Raw genomic sequence first — 25,217 nt, 5'->3', positions numbered from 1 at the left:
GGAATAATCTATATTTCTGTGGCTAAACCTGTGGCTCTGGAAAAAAAGCATTTGCTAGCCAAACAGAAATGAAGAAAATTTGTCCTTTTATTGCTACTTGGCTATCTACATATTGTACTGAGTTCAGTAAAACTGAACAACAGTTAATTTCTCTGAAACTGCTGATAGTGAAATTAGGCTAAAACCAGATCTTTCTAGTCTCTAGTTATTTTGAAGTCTGCTTCTGTTTCAGGCTTGAAGGACACCTCACATTTTTTAAAAGCCTGTCCAGTTTTCCAACAATATTTCCAGGAAATTTTATTTCCCTAAGAAAAGACAAAAATAATCTCTTTACAAAGGGTGTCTCTCAGTCTCATATGAATCGTGGTTTAATTAGAAACAGAACCATTGTTAGCATTCAATTTCAAAAGTACTGTCAACTATACTTATTTTATGCCTTTGCCAATACAGAGCTGCTGCTGTTACTGAGCACAGACTGTAGTACATTTTAAAAATTAAAATTATATTGTCATTGCAAAGCCATAGATAAATGTAGTTTTAAAACAATACAAAACATTCGGTGAAAGGGACTAATTTTTTGTTCTTCTACTAACTGTCTATAACATTCTGAAAATATTTAGCATTTTTAATCTCAATCATAAAGAGTCTGTTCATATAAAAGTATGCTTTTAATGGGACATTATCTTAACAAATGTTATTCAAAGGTCATGGAAATTTATGTTTTCTTAAACACTTTAGAAAACTGAAGGTAATCAGTAGTTTAGAAACAGTTTAGAGTAGTTTTAAATATTTTTGTCTTTTTTTGTTCAAAGTTGGCTTTGATATACAGCAAACATATACAGCCTTCTACTTAACACCGAAAACAGAGGGACGTAAGGTGGCTACAAATCGAAAACCGAAAGCTGAGTCTAGACTTGATGTATGTTGTGGCTCACCGCAAAGTCTGCCAGCAGCAAAAGTAGATACAGGTAAATGGTCAGATCACAATATCTAGCTAATTGCAAAGTCAACAGAAAATTGAATTTTGCTGTCAGTAGGGAGCTAGCTCCTTATTTATCCATGCTGTTTCTTTTTCAAAGGTAATAAAAGCACAATGCTGCTGCTTCTGCTTGTCATGTACTACTACAGTGCAATACTTTGATGATTTTGAAAGTTAGAAAAATCATGAGTATTTGATATCTAACATTACTGTTTGAATTTCTGTATTTGTCTAGGAGGCAGATCTAAACAAGAGATTGCTTACAAGAAATACGGAAACAGAGAATGCAACCATCGCTGTAAAAATAAAGATGTGTGTGGGCATGACTGCTGTGAGTGTCATTAAATCTACCATTTCTGATACTTTTGGGACAAATATGATTTAGAATATCTTCCTTCATACCAATGGCTACTTCAACAGAAGCAGCGCAAGCAAGAGAATCAGACCAGAGTTGTTGCTATGATGCAGCCACAAAAGCAGTTATAGAAAGCCTTGTCAGTAACACTTTTATAGGCACTACAGTGATTAAGAATATTTTTCAGACCATCTAGCATATGATTTCAGAACAATGTCAAGCTTGCTACACTTTTATATGAATATTGATGTGTTAAATCATTTAATTAGCGTGTTATATCTTTTAGAATCTTCTAAGAGAAGATACTAAGCTTAGTGGCGAAGTTTCCATTGATTTGAAAAGAATTACGATTTATCTGTAATAAACTAATCTGAAGATTATTTTATTTCATTTTCTCAGGTAAAACTGGAGTACCTCCAAAGTCACAGATGAATGGTGACACACAGTTTTCTGTGTACCTAGCTGACTTAAGGAGCAGGAACTCGATTTCATCTATACCCCCAGTAAAGCGGCTAAAGGTTAATTTGAATACAGTCAGCTATTTAATACATTTATTTTAATCTGTTATGTATTTGTATGTATTGGTTGAAGAGAGAATTTTATAACTAAGTGTGAACATTCAAATTTGTCTTTTCTGCATGGAGTGCAAAAAGCAAATAACGACAAAGGTTCAGGAATCTCTTCAGAGGTTCTGCTGCTGTTTGGAATACTTCCAATGGTCCACTTTTGTGCATGTACTCTGTTTTTCCTCTTATGATGTTTGATAGATTGTGGTGAGTGAGGTTCAAAGACATTGTTGAAAGGTACTGTACAGTGACTTGGTTTTGGCACAATATGACTTGAGTGAAACAAATAGTGGTATTTATTCAAGTCATGCTACTAAGAGATCTTTCACTGGCAGGTACATCCACTTTTGTAAGAAAACCATCCATATTAGTTTTTAACCTGTGAAAGATTTCATGGCTTGCACTTCATCCCTTTGAACGTAGTGTTAAACTAGGTCTTTCTGCAGCAAGAATGACATTTGAGATATTGGAGGGTTTTATTTCCTCCTCAGAGTTTTATTTACTTGTTTGTTTGCAATACAGGATTATTTAGCCTATAGCTAATACAGATGAGAGTTAACCAGTCTGGCTTTGCCAGGGTGCTTGGATAGCTCCACCAGAAGCACATAATTCAAACCTTTTTAACTGATTACGTTATATAAGCAGATGCCAGAAAGGTTTTATAGAGGATATTTAAATATTATGCTAACTTGATACAGTATTAATGGTGTCATTAAACTTGTTAAAAAAATAACAGTTCTCGATATGTTTGTATCTTAAAAGTTAAATATTCTGCTTTCTTTAGATGCAGATGTTAAATCAAGCCCAAAATGTGGATCTCAAACAATTTGGTTTTACACCTAAATCTTCGTTGCCAGCACTGCCAAGGTACCGATTAATATAAGTAATAAAAAGGAAATCTGTCTTATTTTAGACGGTATACTTAGTTGTAACTATTAGAATTTTTTGTGTGAATAAAATTATTTTGCACCTTTCTGCAACGGTTTTGTCACTGATTTTTTATTTCTTTTTTTAATAGGTCCAGCAATCAACAGTTGTCTTTATCACCTTCAGTGGACCAGGCAGATAATGTCAATAGCTTAGGAGTATCTCAGAAACAAATGCAACCCTGGAATTATGGAAAGAGTAGTAAGTTATTGCTAATGTTTGAAATTACAATTTTCACTGTTTTATCTGCATACAGTGGTAAACTCAAACTTGCTGAAATCACTACAGCAACCAGTATAGCATTGTAGAACACTGAAGGTATGGGGAATTGTATTGGCCTTAATTGGCTTTCATTCTGGTTTCTGCAAGAATTTCTCATGTAGTTCTAAACATTTAAATGTTTAAAAGAAAATGCTTAAATATATAAAGGTCCAAATCTATACATTACAAAAATACCTTTCAGAAAGTATATATTTCCTCTGAAGCCAGTTGTGATACAAGACACATTTTACCCCTATATCTATACTTTTTTTCTTCTTTTTGATGAAAGAAGTTAATGAAACATGAGCTTTTGTTTGGCAGTTGGCAAAATTCTGTTTTCTCTTCCCCCTAAAAGGTCACAGGTGTTTTTGCATTTGGTATTAAATGATCCGTCTTCATTATCAGTATATTACTATGATGTTCTCCTCACTGCATGCCTTTTTGTATTTGGTGACAGTAGATTGATGTAAGTCAGACTTTGATTAATTTGGCTAAGTTGCAGCTCCAGTGTTTAGATCATAATCAGACATACAAGAAACACGGTGCTGAAATGAATTGACACTTTTTTAGTTCATACTGCCTTAAGTGTTGGCAGCTATACTGCATAATTTTAACATTTTTGTCGGCAAGGTGGACAGTGGGATCAAGTGCACCCTCAGCCAGTTTGAAAATGACACCAAGTGTTTTGTGAGTGAGAAGAGCCAAGAGACAATGGCATACAAAAATGCTAAAAATATTTAATGTTATTATAAGTTTACTGATACAGATAAAAGCAGATCTTGTTTTTCAGATGCTTTGGACATGGACTTTGAAATGAGAGATGATATTTGGGATGATATTGATGATGACAAATTAGTATTTGCTAGTAACTTTGTCAGTAGAGAATTAGGTAAGGTTATTTCAACAAACTTCTTTGTTTACTACATACAAATTATTCTACAGCCCATTACTTGAGAATAAATTATTATAGTATACAATGAATAGAACTACCTGAAATATTTGATTTATTGACTTCACTGCCAGGTTTATTACTCTATCTTAAATGTCATACATTGTGACAAATCTAATACAGAAGGGAGAGTTGAAAAAGGCACAATTAAAAATTTTTTTATTGTCTGCAACTGCATAATTGTTATTTTATCTGACTCCATATCTGTGCTTATCTTTACATTAGACCAAAATCCGCAAAAGAAATATTTCAAGTGTTAAGACATGTGAATAATTTTCAAACTATTATTTATTATTTAATGTGAAATATTTACAAGGCGTTTTGGCTGTTTTTTAACTCTGTTTTTAAAACTTTCATTCTTAAATGGAACATGGAAATATCTGCCTTCAAACTGCAGATCAGTATGAACCCCTTTGCCAGTATACAAGAAGCAAAGCCACAAATACCATTTCACAAGAGTAAGAGTCATATAATTTATTACTATTTTAGAATTTTACTAGTTTAAAATATTGTCTGTATTTCATATGTATCTGTATAATTAAATGTATAGAAAGTTGTTCACTCATAAAAGTGAGGGAAATTTCAACGTTTAAAAGGTATGAGTTGTTGAATTATATATTTTTTTTTTTATTTAAGTGAGCAGGGAAACAAGTAGAAAATCCTGAACTGAAAAGCAAATAGTTTTGCACTTCTGTAAAAATACTGAAATTATTCAACTTGGTATTTTCAGTTCATGCACAGTACGTGATGAGACCAATATTCAGAACTCGGATGTTTCTGTGGTCAATAGCACATCAAAAGGGAATTTATCTGTACAGAGTAGAAATATAACTTTGGTGAGTAAAAATATACTGATAACAGAATTTTCTATTGTTAGAGTATTTAATATGTAAATGTATTTGACGTATCTGACTTATGAATTCAGGGCATCCTGAATTTCTGAACCTGTGTTGTCCAAACCCACATGCATCCTGTGTTCAGTGTGATATTGCTAGTACAAAGAAATAAGACATGAATTTACTTTATATAGCATGATTTCCAAACTATTTGAACTCAATTTGATAGGTTTTCCATGCAGTGTATAATTATATTTATCACATGCTTGGTCCTTGTCAAATACCATAATATCAATTAATACCTGCACTACATTCTACAACAATCTGGCAGTTTCTCTTTCCAGTAGTTGTTTTAACCATATACACTTTAACTTTCATGTTGCAGTTCAATTTTCAAGAAAAAAATCACTCAAATGCTTCTCAAGAGCTGAAAAACATACAGTGTTCTCCTGTCTCAAAAATAATCTCAGACTCTTCTAAATTCATTAGGAAAGAGGATTTTTTTATTTTCACAAAAGAACAGGAAAAAGAAGTGGATCCCAGGTAATAAACAGTTAGATTTTACTGTTGCCTCAGCATTCAAGTGCTTAGTTCTTCATGGACTATAGACCTCTAAGCATTGTGTTAATTTATAACATTAATTTTTAAAAAGTTTAATTTTCATAATAGTAGTAAGAACTACGTTTTCTTGAAAAGGCAATTATTTAAAATTATTTTGTCTTGGTATCTCTTGACTATACTTTATGTAGTGTTCCTGTTTTCATAGGTTTTGATGTGCTATACCTAATTTGTTTGTTTCCTTAATACTCTTTAGATATGTTCTTGATGATGAAATCAATGATGTCAAGCCCTTCCTCGGAATATTTGATGGCATTTTGTAAAACATAAACAAATTACATTATATGTGCTGGGAAAAAAAGTTACAGTCAGTTTTAGAGAGTGAAGCCTTCAGTTAAGAGAATTTGATTTCTATTGTATACCTATTTACCAATACCTGGATTGCTGCATAGAGTAGATAATAACAAAACTGGTGTCTAATTTATAGAATTCTAGTATAATATCTTATTTTGAAAAGTACTTAAATATTTGTTTGTTGACCTTGCTGTTTTCAGGATTATAAAGAAAAATATTGGAATGTGTCAAAGAAGAACAGTTCATAAACTGAGGGTGCTTTTATAGACAACATTAAATCTCATTAGGAAAAGTAAGGGATTTGTAGTAACGTGCCCTGCTTCATAAGTGCTCTTTAAGTGAATGACAGACACTTTCTTTGGAAATCCAGTGCTTTTTGGGTTTTTCTTTCAGTTTCTCTAATGCTGAATTTTTCATAGCACTGATTCTGTAAAGTAATTAGATTTACAAATAGAGGTAATAGAATGGTAAATTATTCTAGATACTTGATGTTCCTTTTGACAGTGCTATGAACTTGTTAATAAAAAAGTGCAACTTCAAGCAAATGTGCTTCCAGAATCTCAGCAAACCAGTTGTTAAACGTCTGTAAACAATATTCTAAAGCTCTGTTTGACTGTTCACTTTCACACCTAAGGTCATAAAGTGGTTTTTATAATAATAAATAATAAAAGGATATAATTTATTGTCCTAATACAGATTTAGGCACCAAGCATTGGATTTAGATATCTTCTTGAAGCTTTAGTGTTTGAACAGTAGGCCCTGCAAGTTCAGTAGTTAGCAGAATATATAATATTGCCTGAAATACAAGAGAATGTTAATTTTTACTGTTAATTATTCAAAATATGTGGCATTAAAATGTTAAAATCACACATGGAATATCAGCTGTCTGTTCTTGCAACATTGTTGGTAGTGCAACCATATTTTGCTGCACTACTAGGCTGTAATTTTATCAGCCAATAAACATTTTACTTGACTCCAGTGTTTCCTTACACTTTTGACTTACTGTCTGGTATAACTCTTTCTGCACATGAAAGACTGGCCCAGCATAAGCAGCCTCACTACTCACCCCTTGATATGTTTTTGACTATGCAAATTCCAGCAGGCCCAAGCTTACTCCCTTTCCTGCAACTCAAGTATTTTATTACATCTGGAAGTTTGTAGTATGTCAGATCTCTTTTTGTCTGATGGTTTTGTTAAATTAAGCTTCCAAACTGATGTAATTCAGAATTACTATACTACTGCAGTCCTAGCCACGTGCACTTTCCAGTTCTGTGTCAGGGTAAGATTTAAGAATGCAGGGTGACAAATGTCATTTTAGATGCCCCAGAGAATCTTCTCTTGGCTCAATCTACCATGCCAGAGGAGCACAGGTCTCCCACACGGAGATGTTTCAGGTCCTCTAAGGCATCTAAATTGGTACTTGATGCTGATGTTTAAGCACCTGCTGCTTGAAATGCACAACTTTTTTTTCAATTTATAGTTCATATTTACATAGCATTCTTTAATCACCTTTATATCCTGCCTTTCCCTGGGGTTTTAGCCTGCAACAACTAATTCAGGAGTTCCTCAGTTTCTTCAAGTCTCACGCAAGTTTTTACTCAGCAACACAAAGCTGAGCTTCCAATTTGGAAAACAGGAGAGGAAGGAAACAATCAAGATAATCTTGATTATATAATTTATTTAATTTATATAACCTTGTGATTATACTACTTGCAACTTTCCAAAATTTCACTTATCTGCTGGTTGCTCAGGCCTCACCTGCAAACTGGGAATGCTTCAGGTGGTAGGTGCTGCATTTCTTCCTGCTAGTCTGCATGAAGTTCCCTCTAAAGGTTCTGAACTGTGAGGCAGTGAATAGCAGAAGCTGGTTGTTCTTAGGGCTTCATAAAAATGAATAAGTTTCTATTTATTTTTCTGTACTAAGGAAGTATCTTTTCAAGATGTTTTTTGGCCCCATATCTACACTGAAGGTGTATTTCCATTTTTCTGAGAAATATTTTAGTATTTTATATAATGTCTACAAAGTAATTGACGTTATTGCTGCTTTTGCTTCATTTTTTGTATAGTCTAAATATAATCACTTGCTTTTAGTTTATAGGAGTAGGTTTATATTTAGACTGTTACTTCAAAGAAAATTATCCTTGCAGGCATGTATTTTATTTTCCTTTTGGCTTTCCCCAGTGCACAAGTTCAGTAATTATTGGGTTTCTTCAAGATTCAGGCTGATTAATTTTCTGGTGCTGTATTCAAATTTTTTCCTTTTGATTTTTAAAAGGCTTTAATATCCTATACTCAAAACACATTATAGCAAATGCATTTTGGTACTTTCAAGGTGATTCATGCAGATGTTCTAAAAGATTGTTTCTGGTGTCTGTTTTCCACAAAAAATCAGTATCCCATATCACCCTTGGAAAATTACAAAATTGTGTTATTGCTGCTGACAAATTTCACAGATTTTGGAATGTAAATACTTCAATACTGCAATATCTTTACATTAATATCAAACCTCTGGTGCAACAACATTTTTTTAGAGATAAGTGCTTTATTTGGCTTTTTTTTTTGCTTCATTATTCATATTAGCTGAATGACTCTTTAAAATCTAAATCACTTTTAGAAGTTCCATGCAGATGTGCCCTCTGTCTCAGGAAAAGGAATCCCTTTGTATGGTAGTATTTGTTATTGTTTCATTTTTCAAATCAGAATAATTGAAAGATCAAAAGTGATACCCACAGCAGGTCTCTATGGCAACAATTAACTGTAGATACACAGTGACTATACTTCAAAACAAATACAGGCAGGAAGAGCAAGTTGACTGCAGAATTAGAAAAACCTAGTCAAATCTGAATTAATTTTTAAAATCAATCTTCCAAACTGAGGTAAGTCAGAACTACTGTACTACTGCTATGTTTAGCCCAGCAGTCCTAGGCATGCCCATCCTAGTCACCTCCCAGTTCATGACAAGATTTAAGAATGCAGAGTTTACGTTCTGCCCATCACCATGTTCTGATTTCCATGGAAAGCAGGTGGCTCCCAGGCAGTCACAGTGGTGTTTCTCCCCAGATGCTTTATACAAATGACGAGAGGACCAAATTCCCAGGTCATGCCTCAGAAGGTAAGGATAGACTTAGTTATGAAGAGCCGTAATTTTAGTCATTTAACTAAAGCACCTTAAGTCACTTTACCTGGACACCCTGTGTAGTCAGAAGGTAATTCAGATTATAAGTGGGCTGAATTGCTCTCTGATGGGACTCACCAAACTACCTGTGATGACAGTGGCCTCACACAGCTGTCATGGAGAACCTTGTGTGCTGTGAATTCACAACCGGGCTCACTGAATATTGCCTTTCTTGTGCACATGAGACGCCCGAGTTCTTTTATCCACATAAGGATCTAACTTTCCTAAGGTGAATAAAACAGCAAAAGGTGGCTCTGCTTCCTTTCAGGTGCTGCCCAGATGATAAAACAGACTAATTAAATTCCACAGGATGACATCAGACAATTTCACTAAGCTACTACCAATAAATAAAATACAGATTAAAATACATAAAAATGTTGTTAAAGCCTAAAATAATCCTTACTTTTAATTCTGCATAGAGTTGGAACATTAAATGAGTGGCTTGAGTTTCAATCAGTGGGATTGTATAAGTAATTCTTTGGGGATACAGCAGGCTGCCACAGACTTTAGTCTGGGGATGATACTATAAAATTTACATTATAAAAATACTGTTTCCTATAATAGAATAGTGAAAGAAAATTCAATATGACAAGAAGTCAGATTTTACTATCTTACTTGTCTTATTCTCCATAATAAAAATACATGCTTATACCTGCTTTTAATTTAACTTCAACTTCCTTATATGCTTTCTTGTCCTATCACACATATTGATTTCAAAATATAAACTGAGGTCACCCATATCTGTGCCTGAAGAAAGTGCAATATTCACTCAAAACCCACAATCTTCAAAAATTGTTAGTGGAAAAATAACTATAGTGTTTAAACATGTTGCCAGACACATATGTGTTTAAGGTACATTCATAGCATATAGAACACTGTAAATGTGTTGTGACATAATTTTAATTGTATGCAGCATGTCTTGGACACATTTTAATTATGTAGACTTATTATTCATGTATTTGAAGATTTTAATGAGTTAAACATTACAGGAATTGTAAAAATAACACAGTTGCGACCGGTCAGGCTCTTATTATTTGGGTGTATTTTTACTCAGATATACCTTCACAGAATAGTTATGTGAGGTATAGAAGTTGGTCCTCTTAAAGGCAGTCAGAATAATGATAAAGAGTGAACAGAAGTCACCTTATGAAACCAATGTGCACAAAATAGTTAAAATCAGTCAATCTGCAGAGCACAAATGATACCACTCTAAGGCATCATTATGACAGTATCAGTGGTACCTCTTCTAAAAGGGAGGACGTCTTGCATTAGCTCTTTATGTCACCCCTTGTGCTTTTTATGTAAAAACAAGAGAGCAGTATCATGTCAATCATTTTACTGCCAGAATCTTTAAATTATATCCCTGAAATTAGATTTGTGAATGCCTGTTTTTTTTTCTAGCTCCTTTGCTTAACAAGGAAATGGAAAAGAAAGTACTAATCAGGGTAAAATTCACTTCCAGCAAAAGGCTAACAACACACTGAATTTATGGAAGACTTACATGAGAATAAACTGAGGCACATATGATGCTTTCAGTGACGAAGTTCAGCTTGTCTGAAAACAATCAGATAGAAAAAGGGCAGGGGTTTTTTGGCTGCCACTGTTCAGCTAAGGGTCAACCTGGCTGAGGCATGCTTCTGTATTTGTTCTTGAAACCCGTGTAAGATTAAATTGTATTAGTTTAAGCCTTTACTTTTCTCCCAGTGTTGTAGCTCTTGGTCTCCATGTGCTCTCAACAAGTGTTTCAGGTGGAAGGGGCTGAGGTAAGGGCTGCATCTTGGTAAACAATAGGGGCCCTTGGGGTCCTTTTACTGCCTTTCTCTAGGCAGTGTTGATCACTGTTGTGATTCCCTCTGGTTGTGAAGTGACAGGAAAAGCTGTGCTACTGTTAACTTGCAGTCTGCACTGCATGTCCTGCTCTTAACAAGAGTCCCAGTTCAGGCAGTTTATACCAGTTAGAGCTGTTTCCCAGTTAGTTTTAGTGTGTTACCTATCACGGTGAAACATTACATGTGCATTCTCGTCTTGTGGGATGTGCTTTGACTAATCCTGAGTCTGTTCTCCTGTGCTTTTTAAATAGGTGGTTTCCATGTGCCAGGACTTGAGGGCCACATTTAATTGGTGGCGGGTGAAAAAGGAGTTAACATTTGGCAGAAATGCAGTAGATGATACTGGGTGGACATACTTTGTATAAAGAAGGTATATGCCCTTTAAAATATAATAAGAGTAGATAGAATAACTAGGAATTTCTTCCTGTATTTAACATATACTGTGTGGAGCCAGCCTGTAACGATGAAACAGACTGTCTTTCTGATTGATGCTAGATGGCAATTTCTATGTTTTAGATAGCTGAGCATAGGGAATAAGGCAAAACATTCTGTTTTGAAGGCTGTAAGGGTATTTTGTTTATATAAATGAAACAATGTTTCTTTTGTAACTGTGAAACTTCCTATTAAAGGATGCATGTAACTTTCAAAATAAAAAGATGCTTGTAACTGTAAATGGCTATTATATATTTGCTGTTCCCTCACCCATTTAGAGGCAAAACCTATTTATGAGGCTTTATTAAGTGCAAATAATTCCCATGGCTTCAGCACAGAAGAATCAGCTGCAGAATATAGTCTGATTTGCATATAAATGACATGATTTCTGCTCAGACAAGGATATTGAAAAATATATTTCTACAGTGGAAACCTGATATTCACACATATTAAGGTCAGCTTGTATAACTTTTTTTAAGCTGCTGCATGTTGATACCTGATCACCCTTCCAGCTAGATTCAGGCTTTATCAATTGTACCCACTATAAAATTATGAATTTCTTCTTTTGAGTTAATTAAGCTATAATTTATAGAAATAGATTTTAAAACATTTATCTCAACAGTTTAAGCACTTAAAAGTGCTCAGAATATTTATCAGTACAAGTGGAAAACTCCAAACTTGGCACTTTTCCTTATCTTCAGTACTGTGAATTTGTGATGTGAGAGAATTCCTATTGTTTTGGTGAGACAGAAAAAGTCCTGCTAACTTGCTGTAGTCACTTTAATAAATGGTAGGATATAACTAAAGTAGACATGGATGTTACTTTTACTGTCTCAAATAATTTCCTCAGGTTATCTTCTTAAGTTTATGCTTCTAAAATTTCTGCCTTGACATAGGCCACCATTGACAAACTGAGATGCTTGGCCAAAACAAAAAGCAAGTGTTTCAAAGCTAAATCTATATATGCTATAATCTATATAATCTATTTTATCTCAGTTGTTCCAGCTCACTGCACAAGAGAAATTGATTTGCCACAGAGAATTGTCATTAGTCTGAATGCCTCTTCAAGAGCTTGACACTGTCTAGTAAAGAAAAAGTGAAAGTAGCGCTATCTAGAAACTTGGATGTGCAGATCAGAACTTCCTTTTTTAGCAATTTCTTTCAGTTTGTAAAGGCTGTTAATTTATCTGAATGAAAGTATGGCAGTACAGTTTATTACTAGGATCCTGATTTTTTTTTTCTGGTTGTGGTGTAATATTTTAGCTATTGGAGTTCCTGGGTGCAGGAAATAAACTTCTTTTTATCCCAGAGCTCCATTCTTGTGTCTTAAGTGTTATGCCTAGAGAAGGTTTTTCTGTCTAGCTGGAAATTTTTTCTCAAAGAATATTCACCCAGCAGCTGGATCATTACATTTTCAGGATCTCCTCAATTATGAAGATTTTAGGCTCTGAGGTCAGTTTGGTTTCTAAAAATTGTACTAACAGATGTAAAAGGTGCATTGACCAAAGCATCAGCACATTATCAAATAATTTTATTTCAAAACTATGGCAGTAGAAGTGATTAAGAAATTGCCAGCCATGAAATAGATCTGCTTATCTTGTGATATATCTCAGAGATGCATTTTGGAGACTGGAGGCTTGCTTAGTGAGGAAAATAAACTTTGTTAGGAAGATAAGAGGTACAAGTGGATCTCTCTTCCTCTCTGTCTCTTGAGTGTGATTGTCTCAGGCAACCATATTAGCAGAAGCTTAGATGCATTCTTGGCTTCTGGAATGGTTTTACTGAAGTGACTGTGCATACTGAGGATGATGGTAAAAAAATGGGCAGTGTATTCTGGAAGAAAATAAAGTTGGCAGCTTGGAATGGTGGAAAACAGCTTCAGATAAGCATGTGGTTCAATAGAAATTAGTCTCTGTTCATAGACTTTATAGCAGCCTGTCAGACCCGCTCTTTCAGTTCAAGCAGTTAATAGTATCTCAGCACTGTAGCTTAAGGAATACAATTTTCAAAATTATTGTAGTATGGGACCAATAAATTTCAGCACAAAGAAGGCAGTATTCCATATAATTTATTTTAGATTTCCATCTAGGGTGCGTTCTGACACTCCACATGAAAGTCAAATTGTCCATGTAAAATGGTTTTCAGGTGATAAGTTGACCCCTGGGGTTTTAGTAAAATAATAGATTCAGAATTCTATCTGACTCTCCAATCCATAAAAGCTAGTTATCAGCTGTTTGAATGATTTGATAAGAAGGGGAAAAAAAAGAAGAGCTTTTGTATAGTGACATTTTTCTCGTTAATGGGGACAATGTTAGAATCACAAACTCCTTCTGGATTTGGTAGTAAATACTCTGCTGACGTGTTTTGGGAGGTGGTTTTTCTGTGTGAGGAGTGTATGTGTCTAATACTCCACATGCATATGGAACAAGGAATATTTCTAACAGACATGTACAGCCCGTCAAAGCAAGGGCATTTACTGTGCCACCATCTGGCCATTGTTTCTAAATGCGTTCTGTCACCAGAGCCTACCTCAGCAGAAGTTTTGCTGCAGAATGGCTCTTACAGTGCCTAAAGAAACACTAGATAACATGTATTTTTCCTGCCAACATTCTTCAGTATTTAAATGTAGTGCAAAACAAAAGGTAACCTGAAAAGAAATTATGTATTATTTTAAGTTCTTGTCTGAACATTCTTATAGGACCTGCTGTATTTTTTTTTCTAGACTTGTTGTTTCATTTAATTGTATTTTCTTGAGAATGCTTAAATGTAGTTCCTAGTGTAACGTGGCTTTACTGTCAGTTTAAGCAGATCCAAAGTTGGGTAGAGGCTTTGTTGCATTTTATTTTAGTAGATGGGTGTATCTGCATGTTCATGCAGAACTAGTGAGTAACTGGGGAAAGGTGACAGTAAGATAGGACTGGTCATAGTGACAGTAGAAGCAGCTTTCTTAATAAAATACAAAAAGCATGTTCATGCTTAGTGCAGTTGAGTGCCTCTTTGAATTTTGAGCAAAGAAAATGCCTCCTGTTTTTTAAAAACAACTATGCTCAAGAAAACTTGACTTTTCTACAGTGTGTGTAAACAAAAAGGATTGTCTCAAAGAAAAATCCACATCCCTCCTCAGTTGTTCCTCATGTTAACCATGTCCTGTCTTTTCCCTGCTTGTGTGGGTGGTGAACATTTAGCTCACTGCAGGAGTACTGCCTGTTATACTCTTGCTGTGGCTTTTGCAGGTGGGAAGAAGGCTACAAGGAGGGCACCCGTTTGCCTCCTGCATTCTGGATTACTGGGGGGAAGGGGCAGATGTCTCCTCCTCTGAGAGGAACTAAGCAGTGCTCAGGGGTGGGGATACCTGATGCTCCCAAGTTGGGTAGAGAAGAGAAATGTAGTGACCAAGATCTTGTAGGCAGTGTCATGGGGGAGCCGGGATTTTGCTTGCGGGACAGAGCCAAGCTTTAGAAGTGACAGGAGAAAGGAAAGTTTCCTTGAGCAGGCTGAGTGGTGTCTGTGGTGCTCTGTGAACCATTCTGGAAATTTTCAGATTGGAAGTAAGACTGGAAAGAAATATTTACCCTGCAGTGACACAATGGGAAGATTAATTTTCAAGCTTTTTTTTTTTAATCTAGCTCTCCAACAGATCATAATTCTCATGATTTAAAGAACAATTCTATCCTGCCATTTTCATAACACCTGCATTTGTCAAAAGCAAAAGCATTTACCTAAACACAGTTGCTAATTCAAGGTCTTTGTGGATAGGATAAAAAAGAGCTAACTACTCTAAACGTTGCTTCTTTCTAGTTTTGTTGGGTTGGGTTTAGCTTTACAGAGGGGACTGAGTGCTGGTCCTGCAAGTGGGTAAGTTGTAACAGATGTGGGACAGGTCTGTTCACTTGAGTGAACTCCTGCTCGCTCAGGTGTACATGAGCTCTACTGAGATGTGCTCAAAAGCAAAACTTAAAGCATTCTTAAAGCGCTTTTCTTCTGGAAAAGCAGATCTGAGGACCAGAAGAATTTATGAGTAACTCTTGACTTATGCTATTGACTGGATTTAATCTGCATTAACACTTTCCAAAGTAGCAATATATTTTCCTGCGTCACTGTGAGGCTGATTTTAAAATGATTTTAAAATTATTTTTAAAAAAACCCAATTTCAAGCTTTCAGGTGTTAGCACTGAAACATTTACCTCTCCATTGAGATAATTATCAAAATGTTTGTTTTTGTGGCCCCAGTTAGTTGTAGGCCACATCTTTTGCTTCCTTAAGCCCAGTGAGAAATTCTTTCCTTTACTGGAGTTGGATGATGCACAGAAGGAAGTACTTTATCTATATTCCTCCATACCCCTTCTATTGGGAAGATACTGTGTCAGGTGCTGTAGCTGTGTAAGTATTCACTGAAAAATATATGACTGCACCCGTAGGTAGAGCTGGTGTCAGACATGGAAACATTATGATACAGGCCTACAGGGAGAGTCCCAGGGCTCTGGATCAGGGAGAAGATCTCTGGATCACAGAGCAGCCACATGTTCAGAATCAGCCTCCTCAGGGCAATCTCCCCAGGACAAGGGCAACAATCCATTACCCCAACAAGATAAGTTTACTAAAGAAGCCTGTGATAGATGTGTTTTTATTAAGAAGTCCCTCCCATAACTTTTAATGTGGGAGTGGGGCATCTGTTCTAAGAGTTTTAATTTGTGAGATCTTGTAACTAACAAGAAAAGCAGGAGAAAAAATACTGCACAAGGTATTGCCTCCTTCAGAGGCACAGTTTTAGGAACCACCTGTTTGCTTACATGAAGCACTGAGGCTTCTGGAGCAGTGTTAATTACGGACATTCCTCACCTTCACTGCCTGTATTTTTCCCTTTCTCCCCTGCTGACAAACTTTATGCAGATGCCATCTTTTCTATTGCTAGACAAGGTTTTGCTGACTGGCGAGATATTTTTGGAAGTTAGTATGACTGGAATGTGCTTGTGAAGACGTGGGAACCTAATCAGTAATGAAAATACTCAGAGTGTAATTCTGTGTTAAGCATGTTCTGGCAGAAGTTCGTTGATGCTGCTGAGCTCCACTCCTGCCCTATGCCACTCAGCTGTTGTGCCAGTCCAGTTGCTTTGTAGGATGGTTTATGTGAAATTAGCTAAAAGAAATGTTTGAGTAATCTCCACACTACTGCCACCCCCCTTCCTTTTCAGAAGCCTGTCTCTTATCTCTTGGCAATGCTGTTATTGCATGAAAAAGTGCATGTGTGCAAAGAGCAAACCAGCCTAAAATGTTACCTTCCACAGCTGTATTTCACTCATTCCTGATTTGGAAAATAGCTTTTGTTTCATGTATATGACAAGTGAACTACATAACGTTAATGAAGCAGAGATCCTAAATCCTGCTAGAAATTGCCATTGGCAGCGATTAATGTATTTTCAATTGTATTTTTTATTTGGAGCTTAGTCATAGCTCACCAAGATGTAGATCTGCTTGTTAGCTATAAAGGTGGTTGAAAGTGCTTGGCATGCTCCAAGATTTCATCCAGCTTCACAGCCTTCCTCATTGCGTTGAAACTGTACTGGGGTTTGTATCTCCAGTGAAAGAGCTGAAAAAAAGAGCAGCACGAAATTTACATTTCCAGTTCCTGTGTGGATGGAATGGGAAATGAGGAGCTGTTTGCCACCAAGTGGAATGGGTAATAGAATTCCAAGTGCTGGCTGACATCTGTAAACAGCTGTGCCTTCCCACATACTCTGACAAGAGACTGCAGAACATACTTTAAAAAGGTCATTGAGGAATACAACCCCCAGGATGCACCGCACATTAAGTGTTTTAATATGTCTTTCACACAGGCCTCACATCGGACATTTCCTCTCCGTTACCGCGCTCACAATCGCCGGCCTGAGGCGCACCGAGGACTGGCCCCCCGACCGGGCAGGAGCCGCGCGCGGGACGAGCCCTCGTTCCCTGCGCTCTCGCGGCTGCTCCGCGGCCCCAGCGCAGCGCCGGGGGGCACCGCGGGGCCGGGCGCGGGGGGCTCGTTACCGGGGCTCGTTACATCGGCCCGGCCGCGCCCAGTCCCCGCAGCCCCCCTGTCCCGCGGCGGGGCCGGCGGGCGGTGCGGGGCCGCGGCCCTTTGCCGGGGGCGGGCGGGTGCCGCGCTCGGGTGCCTTGGCCGGTGACACTGCGTGTTACCGCGCACTCCCCCTCGGTGCTGGCACCGGGTGCAAGGCGAGTCCGAGGTACCGCACAGCTTGTGCCGCACCCGCCCCGGGGCGTGGTGTTGCACGGTGCTTGTCCAAAGGGCTCTTGGGGATCGGCAGTGCTGGGCGGGTGACACGGACCCGGCCGCCACAGCCGCCTGCCCGCGCCCCCAGGGAACCACCCGGCCTTGCCTCGGGCACGTGTTTCTGGCCTTAAAAAAAGGACCCCTAAATACTGAACAGTCTTGCAAAAATGCAGTTTGAAAGCAAAGGCACCGACTATACTATAGCAAGAGCTGTACTGGCAAGAGCTGTAATTTTAAATGGAGAGAAGCCTAAATAAGGTGACCGCTTTTATGGCCTTCCAGTGTATTCTAACAAAACTGATGAAATCGTTAACAAGGGACTGACCTGCTGCAGAGGGAAGGTGGTATATCATCCTCTCTGGAATTTTCAGGTGAGGGAGTCGTGTGACCCACCCAGCACTGCAATTCCCTCATGACTGCTTTGCTTTGTAGCTCTCAGGTGTAAACTGGGCCAGCCAGAGGGGAAGGCCCAGCTGGAGTACCATGTTCCAGCTGCTGCTGCATGGAGTGTCTTGGTGTGCTGTTCTCTGCACCAAGCCCATCTGCGTGTCTGCCCACTCCCAGCCAGCCCATCACCCTTCATCATGTGGGAAAGAAGAGAAGGAAAAGTGCTTTTTCCTTAATGCAGAAGTAGGTTATGGGTTTGGTTTGGTGTTTTTGTCTCAGAATTTATTTTCTCCTGAAAAGGAAACTGTGTCCAAAGCAGCTGTTGGGCCGACCTCCCTTCCGTACATGCTGGCCCTAGCTGCATGCCGATGGGGGGAAGGGAGAAGTGTTAAGTCTTGGCTTTGCTCTGCTCTGTCCTGTCCAGACCTTGCCGGGTTTGGCTCTGCAGCTGGCAACCAAGTGGCTGGTGCTGACTCTGGGGCTGGGGAAGGTTTGGGTGTGCCTGCGGTCACAGGGGGCTGCACACAGACCCTTCCCTACAGGAGAGACGTGTCAGCACATGGACCAGTATCTGGCTTCATATTCCTTTCCAGAGTTCTCGAGATGTTAACTTTCAAAAGAGATGTCTCCCTTGTGTGTTTATGTCAGTGATTTTGGGTTTTAAACTATTCATGCATGAAAAATGACTGTAGGAACTGTATACTCCCATGTATGAATAATGACTACATGGGAACACAGATTACAGCAGTTTTGCACTGAGACTTCTGCAGTTTACATGCTCTCTTTGGGAACATTATGAAACATTTTTAAATGCTGGTGCTTGTTAATGCATTGATTTCAATCAGTCTCTTTTTGTCCCTTTTGGATTTGTTCAACTTAACAGCTAGCGTGTCTCATGTTTGCTCTAAGATATGCTTAGCAAATTCGGCAAATAAAAAAATGCATGCAAAAATATGGTGTTATGCACATGTATCAGGTTTGTTATTTATTAATAGACTCCAATTTCCATATGATAGTCTGCCTTTTTTTTTTCTACTTTGGCTCAATGGATAGTTTATGCCAATTACATGTAGTTTAACAGCTTCAAAATCTGTTTTTGCTTTTCTAATGCATAAAGACATTGATTCTGTTTCAGGTTTTAATTAAACTCTACACTGAGTTTAAAGATTCTATTGTCCTTTTCATTTAAATAGGATTTTTGTTAGATCTTTAACAAGACCACAGTGGGGTAATAAATCTGAGCAATTGTCCTTATTAGGAGTAGATTATCCTCAAGAGATGGAAAGTCACAGAAGTAACTAAAACCATTTGTAAAGACCGAACTAAGGCTTTTTCTTCCTAAACATTAAACAGACTTGCGAATGACTTGCTTGGGTGCTCAAATTAAATTAAATGATACTGTGTTTATTTTTCACATTTTCAGTGTAGGCTATTTGCATTTACTTAAAATTTGAGTTTCATTGAGTAAAATTCACTCCTGGGTAAGGATCCTTACTTTCAATATACAAGCTCTAAATGAAACTCAGTATATCTTGCCATTTCTTTTGTTATTAACCCTTGCAACACTTCTAATTTATATGATCCACTGACACAGTGAGTGTATTCTTAATTCATTGTATTTGCCACAGTAGATGAGTCTTGGCTGAAGAACTGGTCTTGTGTTTGCCCCACACCGCCCAGCCAAGTAGAAATGCAGGGTATGTAGCAGTGTGGAGCTTGTCCAAAGATCTCCTCAGATGCTGGGCTAAAAACACAGGTTCTTAGAGAAACCAATAGTTCTATCTAAGTTTGGCGTTAATGTGTTTACATGCTGTTAGGAGGTGAAAGGGGGTTTAACTCTAATGTGTGTTTTTTAGCTGTTTGCTTCAGTTGATGGTATTCTCTGCTCTCTGGGTGCTCAGGCCTTACTTTGTTCCTGGTCTTAGTCATCCCTTGACTTCTGATGCTACATGGCCTCCTATATACACACAGTCAAATCCTGAGTTTCTGCTGTTTGTTTATTTCCCAACATTGTTATAACATTGTGGTGCAATTTTTTTTTTTTTTGCATCCAGTTACATGGAAGCTCCGTTTTGTGGTGCTAGGTTTGGGACACTCATTTCTAGGACTTAGTTCTACCCACAAACCACTGGACAAAGGCAGGGATGTTGCTCAGGGACATCCTCACAGTGAGATATGTTGTAAGACAGGCTTTTCTTTCCCGCTGGCTCCAGTTTCTGCGCCTCTGAGCTGCTGCCCTCTGCAGAGCAAGCTGCAGGAAGCGGGGCTCCAGGGACACCGCTGCACGTGACGAGCCCACGTCCGCCTCTGCCGGGAAGGAGCCCACAGCCCTGCTCAGCACATGAAGACAAACCCTTCTTGGTTATTGCACAGCTGCACCAGCTCTCAGCCACCAGGTATTTAATGTCTTGAAGCTCTCCTGTCCGTGGGCTCCGCTGTCCCTGTCCTGCTGGCCGGCATCTCTGTAGAGCCAAGTCCTGTCAGTCTCCAGTCTGTGCTGCTCCCCACATGGGTTTCTGCTGTGTTTCTCTATTAAGAGACTTCACCTCACCTCTTCTTGTCTTTTAAGTGACACTACAGTGATATTTTGGGGCAGAAGGAATCGTATTAGAGGAACATAGCTCATAAATATTAATTTCTGATTAGTCTCTATTTGCTGCATATTGTAGACAAAATTGCAGGTTTTGAGCCTTCATCTCCTGCTTTCCATATCACTCAAATAGCAGAGATTTTGGCATGGTAAGTCACAGAGGGAGGTGGAGAAACTGATGCAAAGTAAGATAATGTAGTTCTTCAGCATTATGGCTTCTCTGTGCCCTGACGGGAAACTGAAAAATATAAAAGGTGCTGAAAGCAGATAAGTCACCTAGTTGCTGCTCTGCTTTAGGTATAAAGCCTGGGGAAAGTGGAGGAAGGGAATGCATATCCTGGCTTTAGCCTCAGATTGCAACTCATCCTTTCTCACAATGCAGTGTGTTGGAGGAAGTGTGGCAAACCTAGGCTGAGTCCTGCAACTGATTTAATATGAGTCAGTGCACAAGATTAGGAGCACTAAGAGTGCTCAGCCTTTGGGACAGATTCTGGGGAATTAAGAGATTCTTCATCCTGTATTGTTTGGCAATCAAACCTGATTTAGGAAATGCCGTAAGTCAGACAAAATTCACAGGGCATAGTGTTGCTCTGGATTCTCAGCAGGATGTGGGATTTTCCCTCTGTTTTCTCTGTCAGCGGGGCCAGGAGCTAACCTGTTCATGGCTCTGCAAAGTGAGAACGAGAGGGCCCAGCTCTGCCCCTTGCTGAGAGATGTCTTGTCTCTCCCTCTTCCTTCCACCCGTTTCTGGGGATGTATGCTGTAGTCATAGGCAAGTGCTGTGACCCTGCCTGCAGTATGAAGGTGATGTGTATACAAGAAGTGCAAGGCTAGCTGAATGGACTTCACTGCTTGCTGAGGTGCAATTAAAAGATTCCCTTCTTTCCTTGCATTCTGAAGTAATGTGTGTTGCTTTCCAATCCCAAGTGTATCCCACAGCATCAAATGTGGTGGCTGCTCTTTGCACGTTGGCCATGCGGTGAGCCAGCAGCTTTCTCCGCTGTTCACGGCAACCTCCCTGGAGGGGAAGCAGGCTGCTTAGAAGGTCAGCGGGATACCTGTGCATCACAGGCATGAAAAGCTGCCCTCTTTCTGCCCTGAGGCACAAACCTGCTTTTACTTTGTGAAGCAGAGCAGAAAAGCTGGGGTCCAACAGTGGCAGGTATCCCTGAGTGCAAGATGAAGGTGACATGTGGGTATCAGAAATCCAGTTTGCTTCTCAACGTGAGTTGGTGAAGTTTGGGTGGGAAAGTAATGGGAATGCTAAATGTTTGCTGCTAACACTTACTAAGATGATAGCAAATCTCGTCTATATTAATGTTCAGCTTCTGAGACTAGATGGAATCTTACTTTATTAGAAGGTAAGAAGCCCAGAAATAGCTCTTTAATCTTCAACTAGAAAATACAATTTTGAAATCCATTTTCTTAAGAATGCTGTAATCAAACAGAGTAATAACTGATGTTAAACCTGCTCTGAATGTTATTTAAAGTATTTCTCAAATGGAAACAAAAGTTGATAGGATGGTGTCAAGTTCACATGCACATGTGCTTTGTTTATGCAGTTGTCCACATGAGAAAGAAAGGTTGATCAGCATGTATTTTCTGGTTATATGATCATTTAGGAATTGTCAAAAGTCATTATGCGATTCTTAAATACTTCCATTTGCTATTTGTTCCAGCAAAAGGCTTTGGAACTATATCAGTGTTACTTTATAGCTCTACCCATGAGGACATCACCACAATGGGTATCCAGTGTCCTACATTGTCAGGAATCTTCAGCATTGGAGAGAAAAGTCTTTCCCCTCTTACTGCTGAGCTGTTCCTCTTGACACATTTTTGATGTCCTCTGGTCAATCTGTGCCCGATACCATGTATACGTGTCCTATTGTTCCCCACACTGCAATGCTCTCCTGTTTTTCCCAAATGTTGTTACATTTCCTTTCTCATTCCTGTGTTTTTCATCTCTCTTTCCCATTTGTATAATGCATCTACTGTCTCTGTTGTTTTCCACTTCTAATTTAATACCACCGGTGAATTTGTCTCTCTATGCAGATCATTAAAAAGAGGCTGTGTGGGACTGCTTGTAAAAGAAAACACTGCATTCCCAAGATAGGTTACACACTGGTGTGTATCAGTACTCTTTGTTTTGGAACTTTTAGCTTTGTTTAGTACTTAGATGCAGAGTGATCTCTGGATCCCTTGTTTGCTACTTCAGTGTGAGAACAGAAGGAACACAAATTCAAAAGTTGCAGGACTTGAAAGGACCTGTGCAGCCCTAGGGAAAGGGCAGTTTGCCATGTAAGCAAAGCAAAAAACCAAATTAAAATCCGAGCCCAGCCACAAAAACAGTCCGTCCCCAGCCTGTGGGCAGTTGGGGGAAGTCCTTTCCTCCTTCCCACCCTCTCTACAATCTGTTTTAACTCACCATTGTGCTCAGTGGCTGGAGAGCTGGCAGAAATGGATGTGAGCCTGAAATACCACCAAGAGTGAAAGGCCAAGCTGGCACACCTGTGGTGTAAGGTGAGAGGAGTTCTGCTTCTGTGAGAAGCCAGGAGTCATGTGATTGCTTTAATCCAGCCCTGATCTCTGTGGCTGATACAGACAAAAGGAGCATTTGTGTGCTGAGGTGGGTGGCCGAATTGGATGAGGGAACAGATCCAACTGCAAGCTCCACACTGCCTCATCAGGCCAACCTGAATGCCAGTATTGACACAAAGGAGGGAGTTGTTGGGGCAGGAAGGGAAGATGGGCTGACACAGACTAAGCAATGTCACCACAGGGTCAGTGAAGAGTGACACTCTTGGTGCATGAGTCTCTTCTTGGTGCCTGGTTTTAGGATGTAGATGGCTGTGCCTGTGAGGTCTGTACATGTCATTTGATGCCCAGGGTAAATCTGTGCCCATGTGTTAAAGCAGCATTGGACTGACAGACCCATCCCTTCATTTTGCTTGTGCTCCCTGCTGGAGTGTTTCACTAGGAAGGCTCTTATTCTCAGCCCTGTGTTAGACAGGGGCAGATGGGCTCATAGTTGCAGCTCTGACTGGGTTAAAGGATGGCCTTGGGCAGCAGCAGGAATTCTGAAAGCCCTTGCAGGCTGCATCTCCTGGCACAGAATCCCTTTGCCCTTGGCCCTCCTCAGCTGCAGTGCAGAAAGCAGCCAGCATTGCCCGGATGGTAGTTTTAACTCTTTGTTACCTAAAATTCAGACAGTGTCAAAGCAACACAGCAGTAAATTAATCACTGGCCTCTTTCTACAGTCACATCCCTTGTGTTGCCCATGCTACTAGTGTTAATAATGTTGTGTGCAATTTCCCAAGCATAGACTGGGAATTGGGGAGTGTAAAGTGTGCCTCAAGGGGCTGGTAGCAGCAGTGAGTGTTTGAGGCTGGATAATACCCACTGGTGCTGCATGAACCTACTGTCAGATAACTCTGTGTAGATAGTGTTTAGCCTTGGTCAACAGTATGACTGTAAACTGAAGCAAATAGCTCTGTCCTGATTACGTTTTCTAGAGGGGATGATGCAGAAGGAAATTGAATTAAAAATTAGCTTTGAAATGAGCTCAAAGCTTTTTACCAACCGCTTCGAACTTTAAAATATCTGACATTAACAAAGTAACTTTTTTCAAGTAATAGTAAACTGCCATCTGCTGGTAAAACAGTAATGCACATAATGAACACACAGACTTATGAAATGATAATTATTTTGTATTTGACATGCTACAGTCAAATATATACATGACAGGGAAGCTGCATATATTTATTTTACTGGTGATTTTTATTTCCATTTGCATTTTCATATAGAATATGCTAAACAGATGCCTATAACATAACTAACTTTAATGACAAGCGCAGAAAACCAGACAATGAGAATAAAGAATGAGGACTAATAAAAGCAGATGAGCGATCAGGATGATGACAGCTTCCAAATGTGTCCTATTTACATTGCTAATATTGAATCACAAGCACTTCCTTTTTTGTTCCCCCCCCCGCCTTAGACCCTCCTGTATGACCAGAATTGTAGCACTGAGAAACATTGCCTGGCATCTTCAGTTTGAGATGTGTGTGTGTGTGTGTGTGTGTGTGGTTCCTTACGCAAGCTTGTAAATAGGAACTGGGTCTTTAATTGTTCCTGATTTAAGTAGGTCATCTTTGCCAATACACAAATCTTTTGTTTCTTGTAAGGCAGGTCAGCTATTGAAAGGATATGGAAAATATTTACTACACAAATATGACATGAGAAAATAATTTCACAAAGGACCACTCTCAAATTATATGGCATTACACAACCATAAATCACAGGTATGATGAGTACACTACAGGGGAGAGACTATCAGATTTCATGTTTGTATAGTGTGTACCAAGTAGGTGTGCTGAGCATGACAGGGTCCCTGAGGTGCTGCTGCACTATAAATAGTGATATTAGCGTGAATTACCTCTGATGCAAACATCAGGCCACTGGCCCTTTTCAGATGCATGCGATTTTCTTTATGATTGTGGTTATTCCAAACATAGCCTGTTGTTTTAGCAAACTGATCTTCTCATAGGAAATGTTTAAAATGGGCAAAGAGAAAATAGGTCAGTTCTTCCTTTGAAATCAGAGAGAAGTGTGTATTTGTAATATTTCCCATGCTTATTTCCTTGGAGTGGGTTTGGCAGGTATGAGAGGAAGTTAAAGATTTCTTTTTGGTGCTATGTACCACATGTCATACCTGCTCTTCTGAGACAGTTGCTTTTATCTCCAGCAGT

The 25,217-nt window shown here is 38.8% G+C and overlaps 1 protein-coding gene across 7 annotated transcripts in view; it reads left to right on the top strand.

Moving 5' to 3' along the window:
* The window catches only part of HFM1 (HFM1, ATP dependent DNA helicase homolog), a 39,586-nt gene extending 32,823 nt beyond the window's left edge, over window positions 1-6,763 (top strand). For 5 of the 7 annotated variants that reach the window (XM_027694380.1, XM_027694379.1, XM_027694384.1 and 2 more), the window contains 10 exons: window positions 813-968; window positions 1,215-1,310; window positions 1,734-1,852; window positions 2,685-2,767; window positions 2,919-3,028; window positions 3,879-3,977; window positions 4,405-4,495; window positions 4,768-4,873; window positions 5,259-5,416; window positions 5,688-6,763. In XM_027694380.1, coding sequence (XP_027550181.1) covers window positions 813-968; window positions 1,215-1,310; window positions 1,734-1,852; window positions 2,685-2,767; window positions 2,919-3,028; window positions 3,879-3,977; window positions 4,405-4,495; window positions 4,768-4,873; window positions 5,259-5,416; window positions 5,688-5,754 — 1,085 coding nt within the window. In that variant the 3' untranslated portion in view covers window positions 5,755-6,763. The remainder of the gene's footprint in view (window positions 1-812; window positions 969-1,214; window positions 1,311-1,733; window positions 1,853-2,684; window positions 2,768-2,918; window positions 3,029-3,878; window positions 3,978-4,404; window positions 4,496-4,767; window positions 4,874-5,258; window positions 5,417-5,687) is intronic. The other 2 variants (XM_027694381.1, XM_027694383.1) reach the window with 2 other exon arrangements.
* The last annotated feature ends 18,454 nt before the right edge of the window (window positions 6,764-25,217 follow it).

The sequence above is a fragment of the Neopelma chrysocephalum genome, unplaced genomic scaffold, assembly GCF_003984885.1.
Source record: "Neopelma chrysocephalum unplaced genomic scaffold, ASM398488v2 Primary Assembly neopelma1_97, whole genome shotgun sequence".
NCBI classification, from domain to species: Eukaryota; Metazoa; Chordata; class Aves; order Passeriformes; family Pipridae; genus Neopelma; species Neopelma chrysocephalum.
Note: the sequence above shows the minus strand (reverse complement) of the source record. Positions and strands in the feature narration are given on the sequence as shown.